Source organism: Panthera pardus, unplaced genomic scaffold (genome assembly GCF_024362965.1).
Source record: "Panthera pardus isolate Hobbes unplaced genomic scaffold, ASM2436296v1 HiC_scaffold_3, whole genome shotgun sequence".
Classification (NCBI taxonomy): domain Eukaryota; kingdom Metazoa; phylum Chordata; class Mammalia; order Carnivora; family Felidae; genus Panthera; species Panthera pardus.
Genome location: NW_026526876.1, coordinates 55972306 through 55999010, shown reverse-complemented (window position 1 = coordinate 55999010; position 26705 = coordinate 55972306). Strand labels below are relative to the sequence as shown.

Genomic DNA, 26705 nt, shown 5'->3' with positions numbered 1-26705 from the left:
TTTCTCCCCCGGTGGCAGGGGGACACCTACTGCCACTGACCAAGGGGGCCCTGGGAGCGGTAGGATCGCCGGCTTCGCGGCCTGCGAGGGTTGCTGTCGGTCGGTCGCGACGCTGTCGGGGCTCACCCTCACTGGGGGGTCCTGCCGGGGGTGGGGAGGCGGCCAGGACCTCCCCAACACCGGGGCCTCCGTCGGGGGGGGCGCCCTCGGCGAGGTGAAGCGTGCCCCCACACCATCTTAAGGAGAGCTGAGGACAGGCAGGGGTTGCGGGACCACTGGACTGCCCGGGGAGACTCCGGGGACGTGACAGGAATGCCTCCTCCGCGGTCGCAGAGGTCAGTCCTCCACTATCCCAGAGTGCCCCGGATCCCGGAAGTGCCCTGCTTTCCGGAAGTGCCCGGCAGGCTGAAGGAAAGGAGGTTTGCCTGAGCGCTGCAAAGAGAGGGCTGTGGTTCTGGAGCGCGGGGGCGGGGGGCGGCTGGAGGTGCTACTCGGGGTTGAGGTGAGCGTCGGGAGGGAGCTGGGCGGAGGGATGATGGAGGAAGAGGAACTGGAGTTCGTGGAGGAGCTGGAAGCCGTGCTGCAGCTCACGCCTGATGTGCAGCTCGCCATCGAGCAGGTGAGCGTTCCGTGCCCTGACCGGGCGGGAGAGCGGAGGGTGGGGAAGTCTGGGGGTGGGACCCGATGTGGGATGGGGAGGAAGCAGTCTTTAGACGGAGAGGTGGGAGCTAGGCGCCGAAGGGAAAGGACAGGTTTGGGGGGAGGTGGTGATGGGAAGGGGTTGCTGAATCCAGGGGAGGGAGAGGACCCTTTCTAGGCCTTGATTGTCTTTAGAGGATGAGGCGTCCTGGTGAGTTTGGGCAAAGGAACCGCGCCTCCTGAAAGCATGAACCTGGAAGAAGGGAGTTCGTGGATACCAGCGTCAGATGTGGGGGATTATTTACCAGGCTGGTGTGCCGCTGCTCCCGCTTCTCCGTCTAGCCTCTTGTGAGGGACTAGGAATTGAGAAGGGGAACAACTTTAACACCTGCAGCGGGTCACAGAGCAGAGGGGACAAGGTTGAAAAAGGACCCTTTACCGTACTTAAATGGTTGAGAATTTCTGCTGTTGATTAATTTGGATTAGGTTGAAGAATATTCCCAGGAGGCCTTCCTTCCCTTCCGGAACTCTTTGGTTGACTAAATTCTCCTTTCAAGTTTACTGGGTTTTTAAGAGTAATTGTATTGGAAATTGTGACTTAGACTTCTGTGCAGGATTTTGCTTCTGATAAAGGGAGAGGATCTCCGTTAAAGGAATTGGTGTAGGGGATGAGATTTAAGAAAAGGAGGGTTGTGCCATATTTAATGACCACTGGGAAGTTTTTTGAAATAAACCATTACTACTACCATTGCTAATAGTTAATATTTTTTTGAGCATTAATACTGATTATAGGTCTGCCACTTATTTGTATTGTCCCATTTATAGATTTTTGGACGTGTGTTTTTCTACCAGTGGTTGGATTACCCCATACAAAGGACACTTGGCACATCCTAAGGATGCCAGACCACTGGGCAAAGGTTTTGTTGTTCAGGCCACAGCTCCCCACCAGCCTCCACCTGACAGAAAAAGACGTACATTTCATTTTCTCTTTGGACCTAATGGGCCCTAATAGAAGAAACAAACAACGCAGTCAGTTACGGTTTGGCAAGGATTTTAGAAGAGTGTATTTTTGCTGTTTCTTAAGAAGACTGAGTTCTAGCATAGGTTTATCTAATGAGCAGACATCAGAAAAGAATTGGCTTCCCAGAATGACTGTCTTGAGCTGGTGAAATCCGGTACCCAGGGCATCACTCCACTGCTTTCATAATCTACCTTGTTACATGTTATTCAAGTTGTAGCTTTTGAAGGGTGTTATTTTTCAGAGGCAGTGTTCTTTCTTCTGCTAAAGAGATGGACAGTTCCTGAATGCAAGCTCCATTTCCTGACACTGTCTGAAGCATAAAAATTGCTTCAGTGCAAAGTGAATTCCAGTACTAAGCCATCACAGACATATGCATAAGTCTTTTACCAAGCCTTCCTTAATACAGTCATGTCATCAGCTGGTTTAATCTGATAGTGTACAAAGCCCATTTATTTTCCCTTGTCTGTGGAATTTTGTTGATATCTGTGGAACTTGCCACTGTTGTGCATTCTGTTAGTTGCACCAAGATGTTAAAATTACAGATGTTAGTGAAAATCAGAGATTTACTTTAACAGGTATTTTCCCAAGCAGTCGTTGGGTGTTAAGCCTTTAAAATGAAAAAAGGTGTTTCTTGCTTTCAAAGAATTTACCATCCAGTAGGAAGGAAAGAAAGAATACATTAAACAAGACAGAAAGATGACAGTTATTTTTTAATCCCCTGTCTTTATACAGGTGTTTCCAAGCCAGGATCCTCTAGATCGAGCAGATTTCAATGCCGTGGAGTATATCAATACCCTGTTCCCAACAGAGCAAGTGAGTATAGGGTTTCCTTCATTTCAGTGGCCTCTGGCTCATCCCCAGTGTTGTGATTGCTGTGTTATACTGCATGATCTAAGGAGACTTGATAAACAAATGAGAGTTAAATTCAAATCATTGTAACCGATTGGGGTTTGGTGGGGGGTTAGCTTATACCAAATACTGTTGTGTGAGAGTGGAATTCTTCGTATTGTGAGCATATTATTAGAAATTGTAATGGGGCGCCTGGGTGGTTCAGTCACTTAAGTGTCTGACTCTTGATCTCAACTCAGGTCTTGATCTCAGGGTCATGAGTTCAAGCCCTGTATTGGGCTCTGTGCTGGGCATGAAGCCTACTTAAAAACAAAAAAAAGAAGAAGAAGAAGAAAGAAATGCTATCTTTAGTCTGTAAGAGTCCCCTACATTTTCTGTGGTAAATTGGGAGGTAGAAAGGATTTTTAAAACTAATTGGGAAGAGTGGGAGTGAGGTGGGGAGGATAACCCTGGGGTCATAAAGCTACTCTCACTCCTATTTTGAGATGCGAATTTTCAGACTTTGTTTTTTATTTTGTTGTGTTGGGTGGCTTGCCTATACAGATGGGTTTTTCTTACACAGTTGTTTTTTGGGTGTTTAGGTGAGAAGTAGAGAATTAGAAGCATCAGAGTCGGGAGAAAGTCAGCTAGAGTTCTTTTTGGTAATTCATTTATGAATTCAGCAAACGTTCCGTGGGCACCTGACAGGTACCGGTCACCAAGCTAGGCGCTGGGGGCACAAAGAAGAATAACACCCAGTCCGTGCCCTTGAAGTGTACATGATCAAGGGCGGGGGGCTGGGGGAGAGACACTGATGAATGCTGTGGGGGAGGTATTGAATGGTTTAGTGAGGAACAAAGGAACGTTCTTCCTAAGAAAATCAAAACCTCAGAGAGGAGGCAGGCCTTCTGCCAAATCTTAAAGGAGTCATTCCTTCATTTAGTCACACACATTTATGAAATGTCTACTAAATGCCAGGCACTGTTTAGAAACTGGAGGGAAATGGTGTGGCAGGCAAGTTCCTAGTCTTGTGGAGTCTAGCGTGAGGAAGAAGACAATAAACAAACCATCAAATAAATATACAAGAAATTATCAAGTGTCGTGGATAGTATGGTAAACAGCAGGTGCAGCGGGGGTGGGGGACTCCTTCAGATAAGTGGCCGGGGAAGGTCTGTGTGAGGTACTTCCCTTTAAACTAAGACTTGATACCTATGAAGGAGCCAGGCCTGTGGCCGTCTGGCGGAACACTACCCTAGGCAGAGTCAACTGATGGGCAAGTCTAGGATGACAGGGAGAGAAGTTCATTCTAAGCACGGGACAAAGGCTCAGAGATGAGAAACACAGAGTGTGCACAGGGAACAGAGCCTCCTGGGAGATAAGGCTGACGGGGTTGGCAGAGCAAGGGTCCTGAAGGGACCGTGTTCTCTAGGCTTGCAGGCTCCCCATGCCTCTCAGTGAAATATTTTCCACACAGCTCATTGTCACAGGGCCCAGTTTTAGGTTTGTACACACCCTCAAAATATTAGGTACATACTCTAGTAGCAGTCTTAAATAAATTAGGTTTTAGTAGTGTTTGTTACATAAATAATAAAAACAGAGGTTTTTGTCATGTACTGTCAATAAATATACTATATCCAGCCCCCCCAAAATAGAGATTTTAATGTTTTCTTTTCACACTCTAATGGGCATTATTGCAAACCCCTTTGGGATGTCCACGCCCTGCGCTGGAGACAGTGACTCTAGGCAGTGGCTGTTCACTTACGGACTTTAGATAGCCTGGGGGGCTCAGTCATTTAAGCATCGAGTCTTGATTTCAGCTCAGGTCATGGTCTCATGGTTTGTGAGATTGAGCCCCGTGTCGGGCTCTGTGCTGACAATGTGGAGCCTGCTTGGGATTCTCATTCTCTCTCTCTCTCTCTCTCTCTCTCTCTCTTTCTTTCTCTCTCTTTCTTTCTGTCTCTCTCTCTGCCCCTCCCCTGCACATACCTTCTCTTTCTCAAAAAAAAAAAAAAAAAAAAAGGACTCTTGACAGGGTAATGACTGGATCAGATTCACATTTAAAATATCCCATCTGGCAGCAGAGCAGAGGGTGAGCCAGGGGAGGCAGAACTGGAGGCAGGAAGACCAGTTGGCAGATCACCTACAGGGGACGATAAGAGCCCGAGTGAAGATTGGGATTCAGAGAGCAAGTCCACAGAGCCATCTAGGAGACCGAAGTCACAGACTGGTTGAAAGGATGTGGAATCTAAAATTCCTTCCTTTACCCACCAAAACACACTTCCTCTGCCCAGTTTTCTAAGAAATCTGGGCCTAGCGGGTGAACAAGACAGATGGGGTCCTTACCAACCCAGAGCTTCTGGTCTACCTTAACAGGTAATAAATACACCATTAACAGATTATAAGCGAATTTTTATGGCTCTACAGTAGCCTGTTGGTATAATTATGATTTGCTGCTTGCTCTCTAAAGACCCCTAAGTTCTGCTACAACTGTGATAATAGTTAACGTTTATTGAACACACAGACACCGTTCTAAACATTTAATAGTGGTGTTATGAGAATAAGGAGCCACAGAGGGAGAAAGAGTGCTCAGCCTTGCCATGAAGGAAGCGCACCAAGTACTGTGGGAGCAGAGCACACGCCGCCTTACTTAGTCTCAGGGACCCAAAAAGACTTCCCTGAAGAAATGGCATTTCAGCTGCACGTTATACGCCAAATGAAGGATTTTTTTTTTTAATTAAAAAAATTTTTTTTCCATGTTTTATTTATTTCTGAAAGGGAGAGACAGCAGGAGCAGGAGCCTGAGACAGGCTGTCAGCCCAGAGCCCAACATGGGGCTTGAATCCATGAACCACGAGACCATGACCTGAGCCAAATTTGGACGCTTAACCGACTGAGCCACCCAGGCGCACCCAAATGAAGGATTTTGAACTTTGCTCTCTAGCCTGGCAGAAGGAGTGGGTCAACACCAGATACCTTTAAGCTAATTTGGGGATAAGGAGGAAGAGCAGGCTTTAGTGGTAAATAGAGTAGGAGTGGGGTGTAAGGGCAAGCTAAGTTTTGAACATTTGGGGGCCATTCCGGTGGAAGTGTGGATTTGGATATTTGAGTCTGGAGCTCATAATTCTCATAATTGTTAATATTTTTGGCATATATCCTTCCAAACTTTTTCTTTTATTTTTTTAATTAAAAATTTTTTTTTAATTTTTATTTTTTGAGAGACAGAACATGGGCACAAGTGGGGGAGGGGGCAGAGGGAGAGAGGGAGGGGGGAGAGACAGAGGGAGGAAGGGAGAGAGAGAGAGAGAGAGAGAGAGAGAGAGAGAGGGAGAGAGAATCTTAACCAGGCTCCACACTCCGTGCAGAGTCCAATGGGGTGCTCAATCCTGTGACCCTGGGATCATGACCTGATCTGAAATCAAGAGTCGGGTGCTTAGCCGACTGAGCCATCCAGACTCCCCCTTCTAAGCTTTTTCTAATGAACATATTTGGGGCGCCTGGGTGGCTCAGTCAGTTAAGCATCTGACTTCGGCTCAGGTCATGATCTCATGGTCCGTGAGTTCGAGTCCTATGTCGGGCTCTGTGCTGACACCTGGGAGCCTGGAGCCTGCTTCAGATTGTGTCTCCCTCTCTCTCTGCTCCTCCCCCACTTGCCTTCTGTCTCTCTAAAAATAAATAAACATTAAAAAAAATTTCTAATGGACATACTCATTTTTTTAAATAAAGTTGGAGAAAATGGTGTGATTCTGTGTGATTGTCTTTTTTGAGATTTCACAGATAGCTTTTAGAGCTCATTGTTTAGTGTGAAAGAGGAATTCTAGGAATTAGTTGAAGGTAGAAATTTGGGAACAACTTGTATAAAGACAGCAGTTTTAGCTGTGAAAATACCATTTGCCCCACTGTATCAAGAATGCTGACTCATCAAAGCAAAAATAACTGTTAGATTTGGAAATTACATAGGAAACCACCAGGTTCTCACTTCTTCCTGATATGTTTTTATATGTATTTGATTTTAAACTACTGAAGGTAGCAACTAGACATTTGTCATTCCGCAGATGTAGTTATATGTCTTGTCTAATCATACCTCCATGTACACGATAACGTGTAGTGAAGTTTCTTAGCAATGTAAAAAAATTTATGACACAAGGTTGCTTTTATTTCCCCGACCCCAGATTTACACTTAGCAGTTCATTTTCCAGCCCAGATTCCCATGGTCTGTAATGACAACGTAATAGAAAATAGTGGCATGAATCATGTCTTTCGCCTGTTGCTAAATCTTGGGCAAAACCCATCTCTACACCTCATGGACCTGCAGCAAATACTTCTGAGTCGAGTTTAGAATATTTAGGGGCGCCTGGGTGGCTCAGTCAGTTAAGCGTCCATTTTCAGCTCAGGTCCTGATCTCACGGTTGGTGAGTTCAAGCCCCATGTCAGGCTCTGTGCTGACCTCTTGGAGCCTGGAGCCTGCTTTGAATTCTGTGTCTCCCTCTCTCTCTGTCCCTCCTCCATTCGTGCTCTGTCTCTCTCTCTCTCTCTCTCTCTCTCTCTCTCTCTCTCAAATAAACATGAAAAAAAAACTTTAAAAAATTTGAAGTAGATGTCAGTGTATCAAGAATGAGTTTAGGGTCACTCTAAGGAGGAGGATGTGTATGCGGTGTCTGTTGAGTAGGAGCGGCTTGCGTGTCAGTGGTTGCCTGGAGATATGTGCCTGGAGGCAGGACATCCCCAGGTAGTTCTAACTCACTAGGTCCATGTGGCAGGAGCTCAGCTTGCTGTATTTATAGGGCTCTTAGGGGTAGTTCTGAAGAGTAGCCAGGTTTGGTAACAAAGATCTGGAAAACTTTTCTAGTCTCCTAGTAGAAAACTGAAGATAATCATTTGCCATGTTTTCATTAAAGGTTTGATTAGGGGAATCTAGGTAAAATCTATAAAAATAAATATAAAACTGATACAATTAATAACTTTGACAGAAGAGTCACGTGGAGCTGTTTCTAAAGATTTTTTTCTAAAGAATTTTGAATGACCCCCCCCCCCCCCAATGCTCTGGATCTGTGTTGTTTAGTGAAAACAGTAAGATGCCAAATTGTTTCTCATGCCAGTTTAATTTTCTTAAGCCACATATTTGCTTAGAAAGAACAGTAGAAAAATATACCAAAACGCTAATGGTGATTATTTTCTGATGGAGGTGCAGTGGGAAGTTCTGTATTTTCTGTAATTAGCAAGAATTGCTATTAGAATCAGGAAATACTTTTCCATCATTAAAACATTTTTAAGTCATAAAACTGTACAACCACCTTATAACTAAACTAGATGGGTGATTCTCAAAGAGCAGATGTATCACCTCCACCCAGGGTCACCAATCTGGATTCCTTTGGGGCATTTCCCCAACACCAGGGGAGTCCCTCCACCCCGTGAGGATTACTAACCTAGCAAGGAGTGTGCCACATCCCTTGGATATGTGGGATGCCTAAAAGTTAGGTTGAGGATCTAACTTTAGAGGTAGCATGGTTAGGGGTGCCTGGGTGTCTCAACTGGTTAAGTGGCCGACTCTTGATTTCGGCTCAGGTCATGATCTCATGGTTTGTGGGTTCGAGCCCTGCATCAGGCTCTGCGCTGATAGGGCAGTGTTTGCCTAGGGTTGTCTCTCTTCCTCTCTCTCTCTCTCTCTCTCTCTCTCTCTCATTCTCTCACTTTCTCAAAAATAAATAAACATTAAAAAAAGAAAAAAAAAAGCATGGTAGAGTAAGAAAGAGCAGAAACCCAAGAGTCAAGATTGACCCCAACCAAGTCCAGCCGTGCTGAATGTTATATACACAGCCTTGGACAAAACATCCATCCTTTCAGAGCCTAATCTCCCGCCCCCCCCCACCCCCCCCCACCCCCCCCCCACTGAATAGAAAATAGCATGCCTAGTGTGGTTGAGAAGATTAAGGGAAATCATTTCTGTAGAACATCTAGAAGAGTATTGTGTAATGAATCCACATTAAACGTTAGCACCCTTTCCCTGCTGGGAAACCAGCAGAAAATCTGGAAGATGAAGGGAACGTGGTCACCAATCGGTCTAGGTAGCATGTGGTCAAACATCATTTTATATTTTTAAACATTAAAAATTTTTTTTCAATGTAACTTATTGTCAAATTGGGTAACACAGTGTGTAAAGTGTGCTCTTGTTCTTGGGGTAGATTGCCGTGGTTCATTGCTTACATACAACACCCAGTGCTCATCCCAACAAGTGCCCTTCTCAGTGCCCGTCACCCATTTTCCCTTCTTCCCCCCACTACCCCCCATCAACCCTCAGTTTGTTCTCTGTTTTTAAGAGTCTCTTGTGGTTTGCCTCCCTCCCTCTCTGTAACAATCCCCTCCCCCATGGACTTCTGTTAAGTTTCTCAAGATACGAGTGAAAACATGATATCTGTCTTTTCACTGAGCATAGTACCCTCCAGTTCCATCCACGTTGCTGCAGATGGCCAGATTTCATTCTTTCTCATTGCCAAGTATTATTCCATTGTATATATAAACCACATCTTTATCCATTCATCAGTTGATGGACATTTAGGCTCTTTCCATAATTTGGCTGTTGTTGAAAGTGCTGCTATAAACATTGGGATACATGTGCCCCTATGAATCAGCACTGTTGTATCCCTTGGATAAATTCCTAGTAGTGCTATTGCTGCGTCTTAGGGTAGTTCTATTTTTAATTTTTTGAGGAACCTCCATACTGTTTTCCAGAGCGGCTGCACCAGTTTGCATTCCCACCAGCAGTGTAAGAGGGTTCCCGTTTCTCCACATTTTCGCCAGCATCTGTAGTTTTCTGAGTTGTTAATTCTAGCCGCTCTGACCGGTGTGAGGTGGTATCTCAGTGTGGTTTTGATTTTTTTTCCCTGATGATGAGTGATGTTGAGCATCTTTTCAAGCATGATAATTTTAGAACATTTCTTTCCGGTCTTTTAATAGTTGCATTTTAGTGTTTTCCTCTTACTAGCATGTTATCGTAAACGATCTTTGTTGTTTTGGAGCCTTCCTGCCCAGCATCTCCAGTAGTGTAAAAGTCCACCGCATCAATTTGGCTTGATTTATTTTAACTTTTCTACTGTGGCCATTTAGGCCATTCCCATGTTATTGCTCTTTTAAATGCAGTTGAACATCCGAAGGCATAAATATTTTGAATTACTCTTCCTAGAAAAATTGTGATGGCTTAAGCAAGACCTTCATGTTTAAGGAGTTAAATTTAAGCATTGGTTAGTGTATGTAGCACCCCAGATCAATATTTACTGTTGTGGAATAACCTCCAAGTCATATTGTTAAGTGAAAAAAGTACGATGCGGGACAATGTGCATTGTATAAAGAAAGGGACGTAAGTTATGGACATGCTTTAAATTTAAATACATAGACTGTTTCTAGGACAGTACAGAAGAAGCCAGCTCGGAGCCATTGCCTCTCAGGAGGAGAACTGGGGCGGACGGGCAGGGCAGGGAGAGAAGAAGCCTAGCTTTTCACTAATTTATCCTCTTGTACTGTTTGGCTTTTTGGTTACGTACATGTTTTACCAATTTCTTTTTTGTTTGTTTTTGTTTTACCGATTTCAAATAAACTATAATTTTTAAAATTTGGTATAGTTATCCATTGGTACAATGAATTTATGGCTACCTTTCACCCAGATTCTTCAGATGTTAACTTTTTTTTTAATTAAATTTTTAAAAATGTTGTATTATTTATTTTTGAGAGAGAGAGAGACAGACAGAGTATGAGCAGGGGAGGAGAAGAGAGAGAGACACACAGAATCCAAAGCACGCCCCAGGCTCTGAGCTGTCAGCACAGAGCCCAACACAGGGCTCGAACCCACAAGCTGTGAGATCATGACCTGAGCCGAAGTCAGATGCTCAACCGACTGAGCCACCCAGGCACCCTAGATGTTAACATTTTTTAAATAGTTTTTTTACAATACTCCCCCCACCCCAATTTTTTTTTTTTTTTTTTTTTTAAGGAAGAGGTTATGCCCAGTTTACACATGAAGAAGTATACACTCAGGCTAAACAGATTGCCCTCTGTACACAGAGCATGTTCGTAGTGGCAGCACTGTGCCCAATGTAGGTCCTCCAACAAACTCAGCTTCTGTGATTACACTGGTGGTTTATACCCAGTCCGGTTTTGGGGTAACTTGACAGCTTCCTTAATTAAAATAGTTACTAAAATAACTTCTGTTTTCTGACATTCATTTTCACCTTAGTCTGGATTTCTGAAAATTCTCAGTAACCAGTGGCTTTGTCAGAACAGTAAACAAAGATGTAAATGGCCTGGTCTGACATCTCACTTGTGAGCTGGTTCTTTTACCAGGCCTGCTCTTGGCAGGCTCCTGGCCTTCTCCTGCCACCAGAGGCTGCTGGTAATAATTAATAAGCACAGTTCCTGCATCACCCTTGCTTCCTTCTGAGGTAAAATAGCTGTTGAGGGGAAAGGAAAGAGGACTTAAAAAGTTGTTTTTTGAAAACTTGAGTTAAAATGGTGTTATAAAATTGTGCAATCTCTATTCCACTAGGGGGCACCATTTCCTTGCATTTTCTGCTGGCTAAGGTTGGAAATAGTCCACTTGTGTGTCATTGTCCTAAAACTCGAAATAACTGTATTATAATTACAATAGCAACGGGTAGCCAATATAGAGCAGTTAGAAAATACTTACAGGTAAAAAGAAGAAAAAATTAGAATCCCCTCTCAGATTGAAATTACTGCTACTGATTTCATAGATTACAGCTACCAGTATAGATTCCAAAGCTACCAGTGTTTTTCCTTCCAGATGTTTTTTTCTAATGGATCTACAAACTTCGAAAAAATAGATTTATTTATTTATCAGCGTATAACATGATGTAGAGGAGTACTCAAGTCTTAAGTGTACAATTTGATGAATTTTCACAAAATGAATACAGCCAGGTAACCGCCATTTAGAGAATAAGACATTCGTGCAGCGTCTTTAGATGGACCCCTCTTGCCTTCTCACAGTAACTACCTTCTCCAAAGATAGCCGCCATCCTGGCTCCTGACATGAAAGAATAGCCTCACTCATTTTTGGACTATATAAAAGGAGTCATACGACATACGTCCTTGTGTCTGGCTTTTTTGGTGCAACATTATGTTAGTAAGATTTATTCCTCTTGTTGTGGGTTGTAATCTTTCATTTTAGTTGGTGTATTTTGTTATATGAACTTGTCACAATCCTATATGCCAGGGGTCAGCAAACGTTCTGTAAAAGGCTGGATAGGAAATATTTTAGGCATTGTGGACCATTCTGTCTCTGTTGCAACTATTCACCTCTGCGTTTGTGGCTCAGAAGCAGCTGTGGATAATATGTAAATGAATGGGCATGACTGTGTTCCAATAAAACTTTATTTACTAAAAATAGATACCAGGCTGGAATTTGTAGTAGTTGCCAACAACTGCTATACTTTTTTTTTTTTAACTTTATTTATTTATTTTGCAAGAGAGTGCAAGTGGGGGAGAGGCAGAGAGAGAGGGAGAGAGAGAATCACAAGCAGGGGACACGAGACTCGATCCCACAAATGGCAAGATCATGACCTGAGCCGAAATCAAGAGTTGGATGCTCCATCCCAGTGAACCACCCACTCTTTTTTTTTTTTTAAAGTTAAAATTGTATCACACTATGATTAATTTTTTTGAGCTGTCATAAATAGCCTCGATAGCTCATTATTTCCCTGTAAAGGAGAAATTCTAGAAAGTGAAGTAATAGCTGGCACTTTTCCTTCTTTTTGTAGTCTCTGGCAAACATTGATGAAGTCGTGAACAAAATTAGACTGAAAATAAGGTAAGTGACACCATATGATTATTAATAGTTGATGAAAAGTATGCTGTTGATTTTAATCATATTCTAGATCACACTTATCTGTTAGAACCCTGAAATCTCAAGTTTGCTGTTTATGACAACTTTAAAAAAAAATAATTCCTTAACTGGATTTCCATATGAACCTTGTGGCAAAGAATCGGATTTTTTTGGTCAGTCTTCAAATTATTTCTAAAAAGGGAAGGAAGCTTTAACAGGCTATTCAAAATGGTTGGTTACAAAAGGGGGTAAAAGCATTTTTTCTCTATTTTTATTGGTTTTATTTCCTTAGCAGATTGACCTTTTTTTGTACCTCCAAGTCTTAGATATGAGGATGGGTTTATATATGAATCCTTGGGCCATATACCAGCTATCAATATGGTCAGATGTGCTCATTGGCGTTTGTGGTGACCGAAGGTTAAATATTAGGATTAATCTGGGATGTGCTTGCCAGAGTTAGACGTCAGGAGTCCTTCCTGTCCAGTAGCCTGGTTCTGGTTTATCCATGTCTGGATTTCCAGCTGTGACACATGGCACATGACACGTGGTTGATGTCAGTACTTCAAATATCGTTTTTTGCATTTGTTTTGTTTGACTTTTTTTTTTAAACGTTTATTTATTTTTGAGACAGAGAGAGACAGAGCATGAACGGGGGAGGGCCAGAGAGAGAGGGAGACACAGAATCCGAAACAGGCTCCAGGCTCCGAGCTGTCAGCACAGAGCCCGACGCGGGGCTCGAACTCACGGACTGTGAGATCATGACCTGAGTTGAAGTCAGATGCTTAACCGACTGAGCCACCCAGGCGCCCCGTTTTGTTTGACTTTTGATGAAGAGAAGCCTCACTTTGAATCCAGGAGATGATTTCCTTTTTCCCTTACGACCTTTGGGCCTTTCAGTGAAGACCTTTGCCATGAGTGTGTTGTTCAGTCGGGTGCCTTAGGACGTGCAAAGACGCCTCTTGCTTCGGCTTTAGTGGGCTTGGGCTCTAACAGTTCTAGCAGAGACTACTGAGTTGGCCAGGATTTGCACAGGAAAAATGGTCCAGAAATCACTGCACAACAACATACCTTTGAAACATTCTCTGAACTGAAAGTGGAATTAAACAGGTATGAATGTCTCTGGTTGAGGTGCCTCCAAATGGCCCGTGTTGGAACTGGAGTCCACAGATCCACCTCCTACACAGATCGCAGTCAGGGCCCAGAGGATGAAGCACCGATCCCATATAGCACCCCGGCTCCTTAGCCCTTTAAGGTTTCTAAGGATGTGCCTGGGGATTCTGTGGGGGGCAGTTTGAATTCTCTGACTTGTTCCCATAGAGTTTCGGCAACATCGCCATTCCTGGTTTTCTCCATTGAAAAATACTAAGTTATGTTGGTGCTTTCGGACAGCTCTGAATAATAAGAATAGGCTTCTTAAAAGGCAGAGACTACTCATCAGCCTATGCTGGGCTCGGCTTCTTACACTGCCATTGCTGCCTTAGCTGGGGGTCCGAGGCCTCAGTCTTCCATCATTCAAATTTGTGTGGTTCTCTGGATAAGGAGGTGCCCCCTGTGGGAGTTGATGGATAAGTTACCAGCTGTTTTTCTTTTGGTCACCCTAGAGTAGAGATTGTTTTAATGATTTGTATCCCTGAACTTTTTCACTAGGAGACTGGATGACAATATTCGAACTGTTGTAAGAGGTCAGACGAACGTGGGGCAGGATGGCAGGCAAGTAAGTAACTTATTCCTCCATATTAATCATATTCTCCTGATTTCTTCACCACCCAATGACCAAGTGACCAGAATGCTTGTGGAGAGCACTTTCTTTCTGATCTGTCCCCCATGCGGCAGGAAGTGTGCATGACTTGTGTCACTACTGTCAGAGGTGGGCTGCCTAAACCAGCAGTGAGCTCTCAGTCCGCGTCCCTTGAACCAGGAGCATATGGGAGCACAGCTCACCCGGGCCAGTGCCATGTAGGCTTAAGTGAGAAAACTGAAGTCTCCTGGTCTCTCTCCACAGTGTCAGACATGGATTCATGTCATAGTTGTATAGTTCTTTTTGGATCTAGCTAAGGAGGGCTGTTGGAAGGGAATGAAGGGGGAAAGGGGTGTGTGGGGAGGAGGCAAGCTTCCACGACTGAGGGGCCAGCTGTTAGCTATTAACCATTTTCCTTTTCATTTGGATTCTCTTCTGTTTAGGCATCTTATTTCAGAAATTGCTGTCATAACAGAGATGCTGAGCATGCCTTTTCTGGTCTTATGTGCAGTTTCTGCTGTTCCCTTTTCTTTTTTTTCTTTTTTTTTTTTTTTTTTTTTATGTTTATTTATTTTTAAGAGAGAGAGTGAGACAGAGTGTGAGCAGGGGAGGGCCAGAGAGAGAGGGAGACACAGAATCCGAAGCAGGCTCCAGGCTCTGAGCTGTCAGCCCAGAGCCCGATGCAGGGCTCGAACTCACGGACTGCGAGATCGTGACCTGAGCCAAAGTCGGACGCTTAACCGAGTGAGCCACCCAGGCGCCCCTGCTGTTCCCTTTTCAATACTAACTCCTTAGGTCAGTGTGTGCCTCTGTGATAGTTTCAGTTCTGTTATTTGTCCTCTTTGACATTTTTTAGTGCAGCTATTTTCTTAAAATATACATTATGCTACCCGAATTTTGGGCGGATGGGAGGTGTCATCCTACGTATAAATGTCCTGCTCTCTCTTATTCCTGCTTCCTCTGCTAGTAGCTTATAGGTATTATGTGTCTCTTTTACGTTTTTAGTTTTATCCATGTCTCGATTTCCCCTACGTTTTATGACTAACTTTGCTTCCTAGTAACCATCTTCCGTTGGCCCATTTGTAAGTGTCTCCTTCCTTCCTTGTTGTCATCAGCAGCAGTATTTGTATATAGACCTGTTTCCTAAGACTGATCCGATTTCCTAGTCCCTGCATCGTTCTTAGCCCTTATTGCTTTGTTTTTGTCTATTTAGGTTTCTCCTATGAAGCATGGCTTCTTTGGCAGGTGAGGCCTGTGTACATGGGGCCCTTAGAGGTAATAGAGAGTAACAGTGTAGCCTGCGAATACTCCAGCCTCTTTCTGCCCTTTATCTTTCCTTCTATATGTCTGGCCTTGTCATCTATCTCTTCAGAAACCTCATTGGCCTCTGTCTACCAGATTGAATCCAAGTTCCTCTATTTGGCATTCAAGGCCTCAATCTGCCTTTCCAGTTTTGTGTCCTGCCGAGATCCTTAGAAGGCTTAGTGCTCCGCAGGCACCGTGCTTTCTGAACCCGTGCGTTTTACTTTGTTTTGTCTGAAATGCTCCCTCTCCTCTTTTTCTTCCAGTAACTTCATTTCAAAATCTACCTAAGACCCAGCTCAAACGCTGCTTCCTCCATGAAATTTTCTGTTTAGCTCATCTGGATATACAGGAATTAGAATTTTAGACCTAGAAGGGACTTGGAACTCATCTGGTCCACACTTCTCATGAGCAGATTCATCTCGATACCCCTTAGCTACACGTATATCCTTTCTGCCCACAGACTCCCAGGCCTGTGCGTGTACTCTCCTTTGACTTACTAGCGAACAAATCTTGCCCCCTCGACTAGTTTATAAGCTCCTTGAGGCAAGAACTAAATCCTCCCCATCCTTGTATTTCTCTCAACACATAGTTCACGTGCAGTAACATTTTATTCAACGGTATTGAACATTTGGTCTATGTGAGACTATTTATTTATTGTAAATAAACAAAAGCCCTTTACCATGAAACATTTTGATCAGCGTGTGTCCCTATAAAGTTGTTTACAGCTTGATTTGTGTGTGCCCAGTCTCGAATGACTACTCTTTGAAATAATGACACACCTTTCTAGTGTGATTTCAACCTGCACTTCGAACAGCTCACTGAAATACTTAACGAGAGCGTCAGGTGTTTAAAATTCCAAGAACGTGAACCTAACGTGAAGGACGCATCGAGACTTTTTGTTGGGTCATGCCATGTAGAGGTGTATCTTGCAGTTAGTTATTTATGATCTGACCTGCGGTCACAAACTAGCAGTAGTGATAGGTCGGGCCCCAAATTAGACCGCCCGCGGGAATGTCGGCCTTCACCACCTTCACGTGTTCATAGGTGACAGGTTGATGCAGCAGGGCCAGGTCCGGTTTCAGAGAGCAAGACCACATTTTCAAGAATGTTTAGATAGCATTTCAATCTGTGGTGGAATTTTGTGTTCGTCTCCTTAGAATCCAGACAGAGAGGAAGCCCAGAAGAAATAATTGCTTTTCCTGTCATCCCCTCCATCTATCTTTTCCAACAGTTTGTAATGCAAGCTCGAATAGAGACTTTTTTTTTCCAGGGAGCTTTTGAGTCCCATTCTTGTCAGCCCCTATGGGTAAAGCCTTGCTATCCAGCCCTGGCTGGCTGGTGGTTTGCTGAAGAGAGACTCCATTTGCCTGGCACAGACTTGGGAGAATTATGGATGTTCCAAAATACTGAGTTTTATAGGTCGAGAGGCCCAAGATTCCCCTCTTCCCTGGAACAGAGTAAAAGTTTGCTTTCAGAACTTGTTTCCTAAGCTTCTGAGGAACACTTGGGAGGAGAGCAATATTACGGGCAGAAGGAAATTTTCATTTTATAACTTTCACCTTGATTGTGTCCAACCAGAACCAGGGTGCTTTTTAATCTGTAAATGAGAGGGAATGTTTATTTCCCATTCGTGGTGTCTTGAAAGATTTGTTTTTAGCAAACATTTTTGAAAAGCAGTGTTTCTAACTATAAAATTATTTTTGGGGAGGCAGTGATTTAGAAATTGAAGACACAGGAAGGCACTTCCTGTAGTTTTTTGAGAATTCGGAACCAGCTGCCCGGTTAGCATTCTGCCACACATTTTGGAGAACTTTGGATCGTTGACCACCTCCTACGTGGCAGACGAACTGGTTTAGTCTGTGACCTCTTCTAACCAGACTGTGATGCTCATACAGAGTTAATACAGCACAGAATTCTCCCCATTTTCTTCTGCTGAAATCATCAGGCCAAAGCTTTAATTAAATGCCCACATGTTTCAAACTTTGTGGATAAGATGAGTCAATTCCACTAATACAGGATCTGATATGCTACGAGCGTTGTGCAGCTTCCCAAGAATTAAAACAGACAGCTTGGCTGAGGGGGGGAAAGAGGTGAATAGAGGAGTGGGTTAGAAAAAGAGAAAGCTGGCATGTGACATTTCGAGAGTGGCCAAACTTTGACCAGTTCCCAGTAAGTTCACTGAGAAGCACCGGGAGGGTTAGCCACTGGGCTTCTGTCTTCTTGAGTGGAGCTTGGCTACAGTGTTACTGTTGCATCAGAGCAAGACTAAGGTTCGGGAGGGGAAGAAATTGTTATTGCCATCTCCAGCTCAGCTCACCAACATTCGGTTTTTAAGAAGCTTCAAGTATCTGCAGTACAACCTTCCTCCCAGTTCAGGAATCCTTTCTATGGCGTCTCTGACATTTCAGTGTCCTTCTGCCTCTGCTTGGACACTCACGATGATGGACAACTTGCTCCTTTGTTGTTCCACAGGAGAGGTTCGGTCTTTTCCAGTATCCAACAGCTTTAATTGTAAGAAACTTCTTTCCTTCTTAGACTGAACTGAAATAGTAAAATAGACCTCATTGTAACTTCTCATTGCTGAGTTCTGCCAGCTGGACCGGTGTGTAATCCCTTTTCCTTATTATAGTTTCTGAAATTTTAAATGGATATTATGTTCCTTTCTTACTGTTCCTTTTTCTAGGCTAACCATTCTTAGTTTCTTCAGCTTTACGATCTGATCCTTTTACGATCTGATCCTTTATCATCCTGGTTATCTTACAGTTTGTCAGCATCATTTTTTTTTTTTGAGAGAGAGAGAGAGAATGAGAGAGAATGAATCCTGTCAGCACGGAGCCCCACATGAGACTCGAACTCACAAGCTGTGAGATCACGACCTGAGCTGAAGTCAGACGCTTAACCAACTGAGCCACCCAGGCACCCCTGTCAGCATCATTCTTAAAACATGGTTCCTGGCCAAGAGGACACATACTGTGTGGGCACACAGTGGGACAGTTTACCTCCTTGGTCTAAACTGGGGTTGTTAACAGGGGAACTGGGGGCTCAGGGACTGTCAACTTCCTGAAATTAACTATTCATTTTTGTATGGATAGACTTACTTCTGAAGAACAGATTCATTGATTTTTCAAAATTCTCTTAAGGAGTCTGTGACTCTTCAAAAGTTAAGGACCACTGGTTTAGACCCTGTTCTCCCATTCATTCATTACCTTGGATTTTGGGGTGAAATTTTGGGCCATGTCATGTTGTTGGCTTCTACGGAGTTGGCGGTTGTCTGAAATCCCCAGGTCAGGAGTTTCAGACAGATGCTCACAGCGCTAGAAAAGTAACCTAAATGGCTTCAGCAGGCCACTGTGCGTCCATGTGTATCCACCGGGCGAGTAAATGCCCTATCTAAAGGGGACAGCCACATCTCCGTTCTAACCAATTGTTGTCATGTCTGAATGCACACCTGGAGATGCCAGACCTATCAGGTTTTCAAGAGAAGCCGGAAATCCGGATTTTTGTGCGACTCTCCACATTTTTCAGTGTTGGCTTAGTGTTTTTCACAAATACTGCAAAGGCCAAACAAAACACATCTGTGCCAACAGTTCGCAACATCTGCCCCAGGGCTTTTTTCATATGAACTACTTTTCAACTTTCCTCTGTTTGTTTAAGAAATTCTTTTGAAATCAAGTGCTGAACTTTATGTTGTCCCCCCCATTTCATCTTGCTAGTTTTGCTTGATTACCCCAGCCAGTTGAGACCTTTTGGAATCTTGATGACTTCCCCTTTTTATCATTAGCACATTTGCCAGACAAATTCTATGTCTTGGCTCACGTTGTAGACGAAAAGGTTGAACAGGATGGGTTCATAGCCACGTGGCACGCTATTAGACACTTTCTCTTCTCTTCCTTATCCTCATTTTGGTACAAAGTGCCAGGCCCAGAAAACAAAGAATTTCTTCCTGTCCTTGGTATCTGTCCAGGGCCATGTTTCTTAAATTTTCCATGTCTCCATTTTCCTCAGATAATGGGGGGCTAATCATACTTGCCTTCTCTCTTTTCATGGAGACATCGTATAGATTTATTAACTAAATCAGTAAAGCATGTTGCCTTCCAAGGAGGAACTGTTCTTTGCTTTTCATCCTCAAAATTAGGCTATCGTCTAATTCAGGCGTTAGAACAAAAATAGCTGTGCTCCCCAAGACCCTGAACTAGGTAGATGGCGGGAGTTCATAGCATAACATTGATCTTCATTTTGTGGGATTATGAATTTGTATTTGTCAGCTCTCTAGGGAGATGGTTTGAATTTGTCCCCTCAATCACTTCAAATTTATCCTCTCTTATCCTCTCTGAGAGGAAAATGAAGCCCATTGATGGAAAAAAATAAATGGCATTAGTATTAAAGGGGCTATAAATAGTTTGAAAAGAAAGGGGAGGGGGGCACTGTCACTTGCTTCCTCCTGCTGAAGCATACTAAATCTAAAGCAATTGAGCTTTTTTTTCTTTTTTAAAATTTTTAATGTTTATTTATTTTTGGAGAGAGACAGAGCATGAGCAGGGGAGGGACAGAGAGAGAGGGAGACCCAGAATCAGAAGCAGGCTCCAGGCTCTGAGCTGTCAGCACAGAGTCGGACGCGAGGCTTGAAACCACAAACCCTAGATCATGACCTAAGCCGAAGTTGAACACTCAACTGACTGAGCCACCCAGGTGCCCGAGCAATTGAGCTTTTAAAGCATATGCTCAAATTTGTCCATTAGTGACCGAGAATGGTTAGGCATTTTTTGTTTTTTTTTTTTTTTTTTAGTTTTTTTTGGAATGACATTTTCAAAATGTCTACAGACAACACTAAACTTCAGAAATTGCTGAGACCTGAGAAGGACCTGGGAGTGCCGGAAGCCCTGTGACCACCCACTGGGGCAGTGGAGTCAGGTTGTGAGGGTTCTCGGGGCTTTGCGCCTCTCCAGCAGCCTTCCGTTGGCGAGTGGTGCCTCTGGTTTTGATCGAGGCTCTCCACCGTTCTCCAGGCAGCATTTCTTACATCTGGTGCAAAGGTTGGCTTGCCTTTATTTGACAAGTCGAATCTGAATAAGTGTTCAGTTTTGCCTACTTGTCAAGCACTGCTGACTGTAGTTGAGGCAAGGACTTGTAGTGACGGTTCAGTCTGATCACCATGCCTCAACCCTTTTATGGCACGTGAGCCTTACCAGCACTTCTCGGCAGAGTGATTTGTTTGCTGCATATTGGAACCCTGGCCACTTGCCTTCTATGATCCCTGATTTTAAGACAAGCTGTAAGGAAGTCAAATAGCTGTCCTCGCTCTCCTCTGTGGAGAGCGAAGAACTAAAAAAGGGCGCATTTTATTTGAATTCACTAAGGATTGGGGTAATTGGACATTGTCACTGATATAACATTGGATGGCATCCTGGTCAAATGAAAACACCTGAGCTTTGAATTTAAATTTTGGCTCTGCCCCTGGGTGTGACCTTGGACAAGTTTCTTAACTTCTCTGAGCGGAGGGTTCTTGTCTGTGGTATAGAGACAGTGATAACTGCTTCAGGGTGGCGGGGCTCTGTGGTGCTCAGCAAATGGCCGAGATGGTGCTGCTGCTGCTGCTATGACGTAACCCCCGGAATATCCCAATTCCGTGCATCCAGGCACTTGTCAATTTCCTGTGACTTTTCCATCACCTCCACTCCTTTTCATTCCTAAAGCCCTGCTTCAGAGCCACTTCAAAGGCTCTGCAAGCCTCCCTACTGTCCCTCGGTGAGCCGTTGTCTGTGAATGAAAATTGCAGCACAGCTTACCTGTGGCCTAGAATACCTGCTGTTCCATCGGGGGTGGTGAAAGGCTCTGTTCTCTTGTCCTGGCCTTACGATCCGCATCAGACTTTTGCCAGGGCTGCCCCTCCCCCAGGGGTTTCAGGCTCTTGAGAGGTGTGTTCCAGCAGTGGTTCTCAGGGCCTCACGCCCTTCCTGCGGTGCCTGCTCAGAGTCCACCGACTCTGCTCCAGGAGGAGGCTCTCTCCGGTTTCCCACTCTGCAGCTTTTCTCACGAGCATGCGGCCAAGATCTCCAGAAAGAGCCACAGAGTGGGTGCGAACCGTTCTGTGCAGGCAGCTCCCAGAGGTTCTGTACTGTCGTGCTAGCCCTGCACTTGGCCGTCAGTCATTTGTTAGAAATTTTAGCGTATTCCTTCCTGTCTGCTTGAACAGCTCGGCCACATGTGAGATGGTCCTTGCTTGTCCTGAGCTCTCTGATGGATTCAAGGAAAGTTGTGATTTTTTTGGTTTGTGTATTTTTTTCTCACCGTTAATATAAGAGCAATGCTCTCTCTGGCTTTCTGCATCCCAGGCGAGAGCCTAGCTGACCAATGGCTTTCAAGGTGGCTTGGTATGATAAGTTCATTAATAAGGTTTTAGATTCTACATTGCAACTAATCTTTAAGAATCTACCGCTTTTTGAGTTTTGATGTACTTTCAAGGAGGATTATCAACAAGCCCAGGGAAAAGGTGTTAAAATATTTCTTTCTTTTCTTTTCAGTTTTTTTTTTTTGCCTTCTATTCAGATTTTATTTATTTTTTATTTTTTTAAATTTACATCCAAATTAGTTAGTATATAGTGAAGCAATGATTTCAGTAGATTCCTTAATGCCCCTTCCCCATTTAGCCCATCCCCCCTCCCACAACCCCTCCAGCAACCCTCAGTTTGTTCTCCATATTTAAGAGTCTCTTATGCTTTGTCCCCCTCCCTATTTCTATATTATTTTTGTTTCCCTTCCCTTATGTTCATCTGTTTTGTCTCTTAGAGTCCTCATATGAGTGAAGTCATAGGATTTTTATCTTTCTCTGACTAATTTCACTTAGCATAATACCCTCCAATTCCATCCACATAGTTGCAAATGGCAAGATTTCATTCTTTTTGATTGTCGAGTAACAACTCCATTGTATATATATACCACTTTTTCTTTATCCATCCATCCATCGACGGACATTTGGGCTCTTTCCGTACTTTGCCTATTGTTGATAGCGCTGCTATAAACATGGGGGGGGGGCATGTGTCCCTTCGAAACAGCACACCTCTATCCCTTGGATAAATGCCTAGTAGTGCAATGGCTGGGTCATAGGGTAGTTCTATTTTTAGTTTTTTGAGGAACCTCCATACTGTTTTCCAGAGTGGCTGCACCAGCTTGCATTCCCATTTTTAAAATTTTTTTATTGTTTATTTATTTTTGAGAGAGAGTGTGTGAGCTGGGGAAGGGGCAGAGAGAGGGAGACACAGAATCTGAAGCAGGCTCCAGGCTCCGAGCTGTCAGCACAGAACCCGACATGGGGCTGGAGCTCGCAAGCCGCAAGATCATGACCTGAGCCAAAGTCGGACGCTTAACCAACTGAGCCACCCAGGCGCCCCACTTTTCTTTTTAAACAAATTTTTTAATGTTATTTATTGTTGAGGGAGACAGAGTGTGAGCGGGCAAGGGGCAGAGAGAAAGGGAGACACAGAATCCAAAAAAAATTCCAAGCTCTGAGCAGAGCCCAACTCGGGGCTCGAACCCACGAACTGCAAGATCATGACCTGACGCTTAACAAACTGAGCCACCCAGGTGCCCCAAAATATTTCTGTCTTCTCTAACTACTTATCTGTGTGAAGCCGCATTTTCATCATATTTTTCAACCACACAACATATCACAGCAGAGTCAATACAGAGGCCTACAATGAGAGTCCAGCTGGTCTCTCTTAAAGTAGATGCTGAAGATATTCACAAAGGCATAGAAATGGTGCCATTTTGGGGCGCCTGGGTGGCTTGGTCGGTTGGGCGGCCAACTTCGGCTCAGATCATGATCTCACAGTCTGTGAGTTCGAGCCCCGCGTCGGGCTCTGGGCTGACAGCTCAGAGCCTGGAGCCTGTTTCGGATTCTGTGTCTCCCTCTCCCTCTGCCCCTTCCCTGTTCATGCTCTGTCTCAAAGAAAAATAAACGTTAAAAAAAAAAAAATTTTTTTTTAAAAAAGAAAAAAAAAGAAATGGTGCCATTTTTGTGAAATTTGTTTTGTTTAGGGGGAATACAGTTATTTTTCATAAAGACATGTTACTTATGTTAACATATAATGAGCTTATTGTTATTTTTTTTTTTAAGAATTTTTTTTTTTTAATGTTGGGCACCTGGGTGGCTCAGTCAGTTGAGTGACTGTTGATTTCTGCTCAGGTCATGATCTCACAGTTTGTGAGTTGGAGCCTCGCATTGGGCTCTGAGCTGACAGCATGGAGGCTCACTCAGTAAATATTGAGTGCCTTCTTTATGCTGGACACTATTCTAGGCATTGAGGATAATGCAATGAACAATGCAGAGAGACCCTAAGTATGACATTTTTTCACTTCCAGAATCTGTGACTGTTAAGGAGTTATTCTTGTGACCTTGGCTCACTAAGCATGTTTGCCAGAAAATTGAAACTGAATTTTATTAAATGCCTTTTCAGCATCTACTGATATAATCACATGGCTTTTCCATCTAATTGATTAGCTTAGTTTGGGGTTTTATTTTTTTAACATTTAATCCTACCTGCTGAGTCATTGTGTTATTGTCCTTTTAATGTGTTGTTAAATTCTGGCATTTGCATCTGGGATTTTCATTCATGTTCAAAAACTTCAGTCCTCTTGATGACTGAATAATATTCCACTGTATGCATGTACCACATTTTTGTGTATCTGTTCCTCTGTTCCTGGACACTTGGGTTGTCTCCACCTTTTGGGTGTTGTGAACAATGCTGTAATGAGTACTGACACACAAATATCTGTTTGAGTCCCTCCTCTCAATTCCTTTTAGTATATACTTAGGCATTGCATTGCTGGATCATATGGTAGTTTTTAATCATTTCAGTGTATTTAATCTCTTTGGAAACATTTTTTTTCCACATTGTTCTGAACTTTAATAGATTTATTTTTCCACTAGACAAGCGTACATTCATATTTTATCTTCATTTTATCCATACAGACTGTGTTTCAGATTAGCTGTAGAGTCATAAGCTTTTGTGTTCAGGACCTAATAATGGTGATGCTGTCCCCTCCAAAAAAGAAAACTACCACGATTATTTCCTTTAGCTAAGAAGTCCAGCAGTTGGACTCTTTCCTCCCTGACCTTAGAAACACATCAAGTCCCACTTGTGTGCAGCATGACTATTGAAAATGGTTTTAGGAAAATAGTGTGCCAAGAAGGAACACTGAAGTTTATTATTCTTCTGAGCCATCCCCATATAAATTGGCACTCCTCAGGAGCCAAGAAAAAAGGTCAAGCATAACTTTTGCCATCTGCTTGTTTCCATGTTAAAGGCAGTCACAAGTTTAAACTAGAGTCTCTACATCTAAAGAGGAAAATGCCATTCATCACTACTGTAACTGCTCTGGCTATTACCCAGGTTACTCTTGCTTTTGACTGCTAGTAGTTAGTGACTTGGGAAGGAAAATTCCATCCTTAGTTTGAGGCTGCACGTTAGAAAAATTGCTGACAGGGCAAAGCTTTCTGGGTTTCAGATCCTTGACACAATAAGTCATTCAAATATGTTTAAACAATGGATGGAAATTTGAAACTCTGTCTTCATGTAAGAACTTGACCTCCTTTTTGCTCTTCCTTTTTTCACCCATGGAAATACAGGATTTAGAACAGCGGGAGTTCAGTGCTGTGGTTGTTCTGTCATCATTTCCATTTATAAATCCCAGTGAGTCTGTAATATAGCTATAAAATGTCTTGTGCTGTAGTTTGGGCTCTGAGGTCTTCTCTAGAAGAAGATTAATTTTGTAAAATTAAAGATAATGCTTTTCTTAGTCTGTTTTGGTTTGGTGTTCTATAGTCTTCTAGATTAAAGCTCTGAAACGTAAGAAACTATCATCCTCCATACAGTATTGGGTCACATGCCAGGATCTTTGATTTTTGTTTCCATGTTTATATTGTAAACTCTGAACAGATGCTGTGTTGGTCTCTAAGTGTTGCACGTGATACCTGGAGTATGGATGTTAGGCAAAATATATTAGTGCTACTTTCATAATGGCCTCCAAGTATAAGGGGGACATTTCTTGGGAGATGTACTTACTGACAGGTAAATTTGATGACCCAAATACTGTCTTCCATAAAGAAAAGAGGTGCACTGAGGGGTCTTTATCCCATCTCAGACCGAATTACTCACCTTTGTCCCCTTGTCATACCTCTGAACTTTTCTTGTTCTCGGTCACATAAGAACAGTAGGGACGGGTAGCCAACGCCTACTCATATGGTAATATCATTTATGTAGGCCAAGTGCTACACTCTTTTTTTTCGTTGAATACTTGGAGATTCTGATCTTTGGAGATTTCTGGTGACTGGATGAGCATCTTGTGGCCAGGTTCCAATACATCTGTCAGCTCTGGAGTTACCCAGACCTCTAGAATTAAGAGTGTATTGTTGTAGGAGAAATGTGTCTTTCTTGATTGATTCACTATAAGCAGAGACATGTTAGAGTTGCTTTGACAGAAGGTACATTTTGAGTCATTTGTCTTGATCTATAATGTTGATGTTTTATTACAATATAAGCATGTTTGTCTTACATTCTACAAAATATTTGCTGCAATATTTCCAAATTACTTGATGTAATATAAAATGGGTATAATTCTCTCCATTTTACAGGTGAAGAGGCAGGCTCAGATGATAGGTTCTGTGACTTGCCCCAAATCACAGTCAGTGAATCCCAGGTCCAGATTTTCTGCTTCCCAGTATGCTGTGTACTTGTCCATCCCAAATTCTCTTTTGAAATAGTGACAGGTTTTTTTTTCTTTTTGAGAGAAAGAGAGGGTGCAAGTGAACCAGGGGCAGAGAGAGAGAGAGAGAGAGCATCCGAGGGAGAGAGAGAGAGAGAGAGAGCATCCGAGGAGGGAGGGAGAGAGAGAGAGAAGCGGGTCTCACCCAAAGTGGGACTCCTGTTCACCCACAACAGGGCATGAGCTCACCCAGTGTGGGACTCAAACTCATGAACTGTGAGATCATGACCTGAGCCAAAGTCAGATACTTAATGGCTAAGCCACCCAGGTGCCCAACAATGACAAACTTTAAAAGCGGATTTGATAATCACTGTTCAGAACCTGAAAAGTTAAGTGGTTCCCAAGGGAATCCTAGCAATGACAGTGACCCATGGCCTTGTTAACCAGCTAGGTCCCTCGCAATGACAGTGACCATGGCCTTCTTAACCAGCTAGGTCCTTCACAGGATGATGAGGAGGCTAGGCAGAGAGAAGTGCTCAAGGCTGAAAGGAGAGAGCTGAGTGATCTGTGCACACCGGTAGTACTGGAGAGAGGCAAGAGAGATGGGAGGAGATCATTCAGATGGAACCCCAAGGGGGTCCATGGCC

At 43.4% G+C, this 26705-nt stretch overlaps 1 protein-coding gene across 1 annotated transcript in view; it reads left to right on the top strand.

Moving 5' to 3' along the window:
* The window catches only part of VPS53 (VPS53 subunit of GARP complex), a 135953-nt gene continuing 109248 nt past the window's right edge, over positions 1 to 26705 (top strand). Inside the window, 4 exon segments of the mRNA XM_053893207.1 lie at positions 1 to 619; positions 2393 to 2473; positions 12250 to 12299; positions 13962 to 14028. Coding sequence (XP_053749182.1) covers positions 533 to 619; positions 2393 to 2473; positions 12250 to 12299; positions 13962 to 14028 — 285 coding nt within the window. The 5' untranslated portion in view covers positions 1 to 532.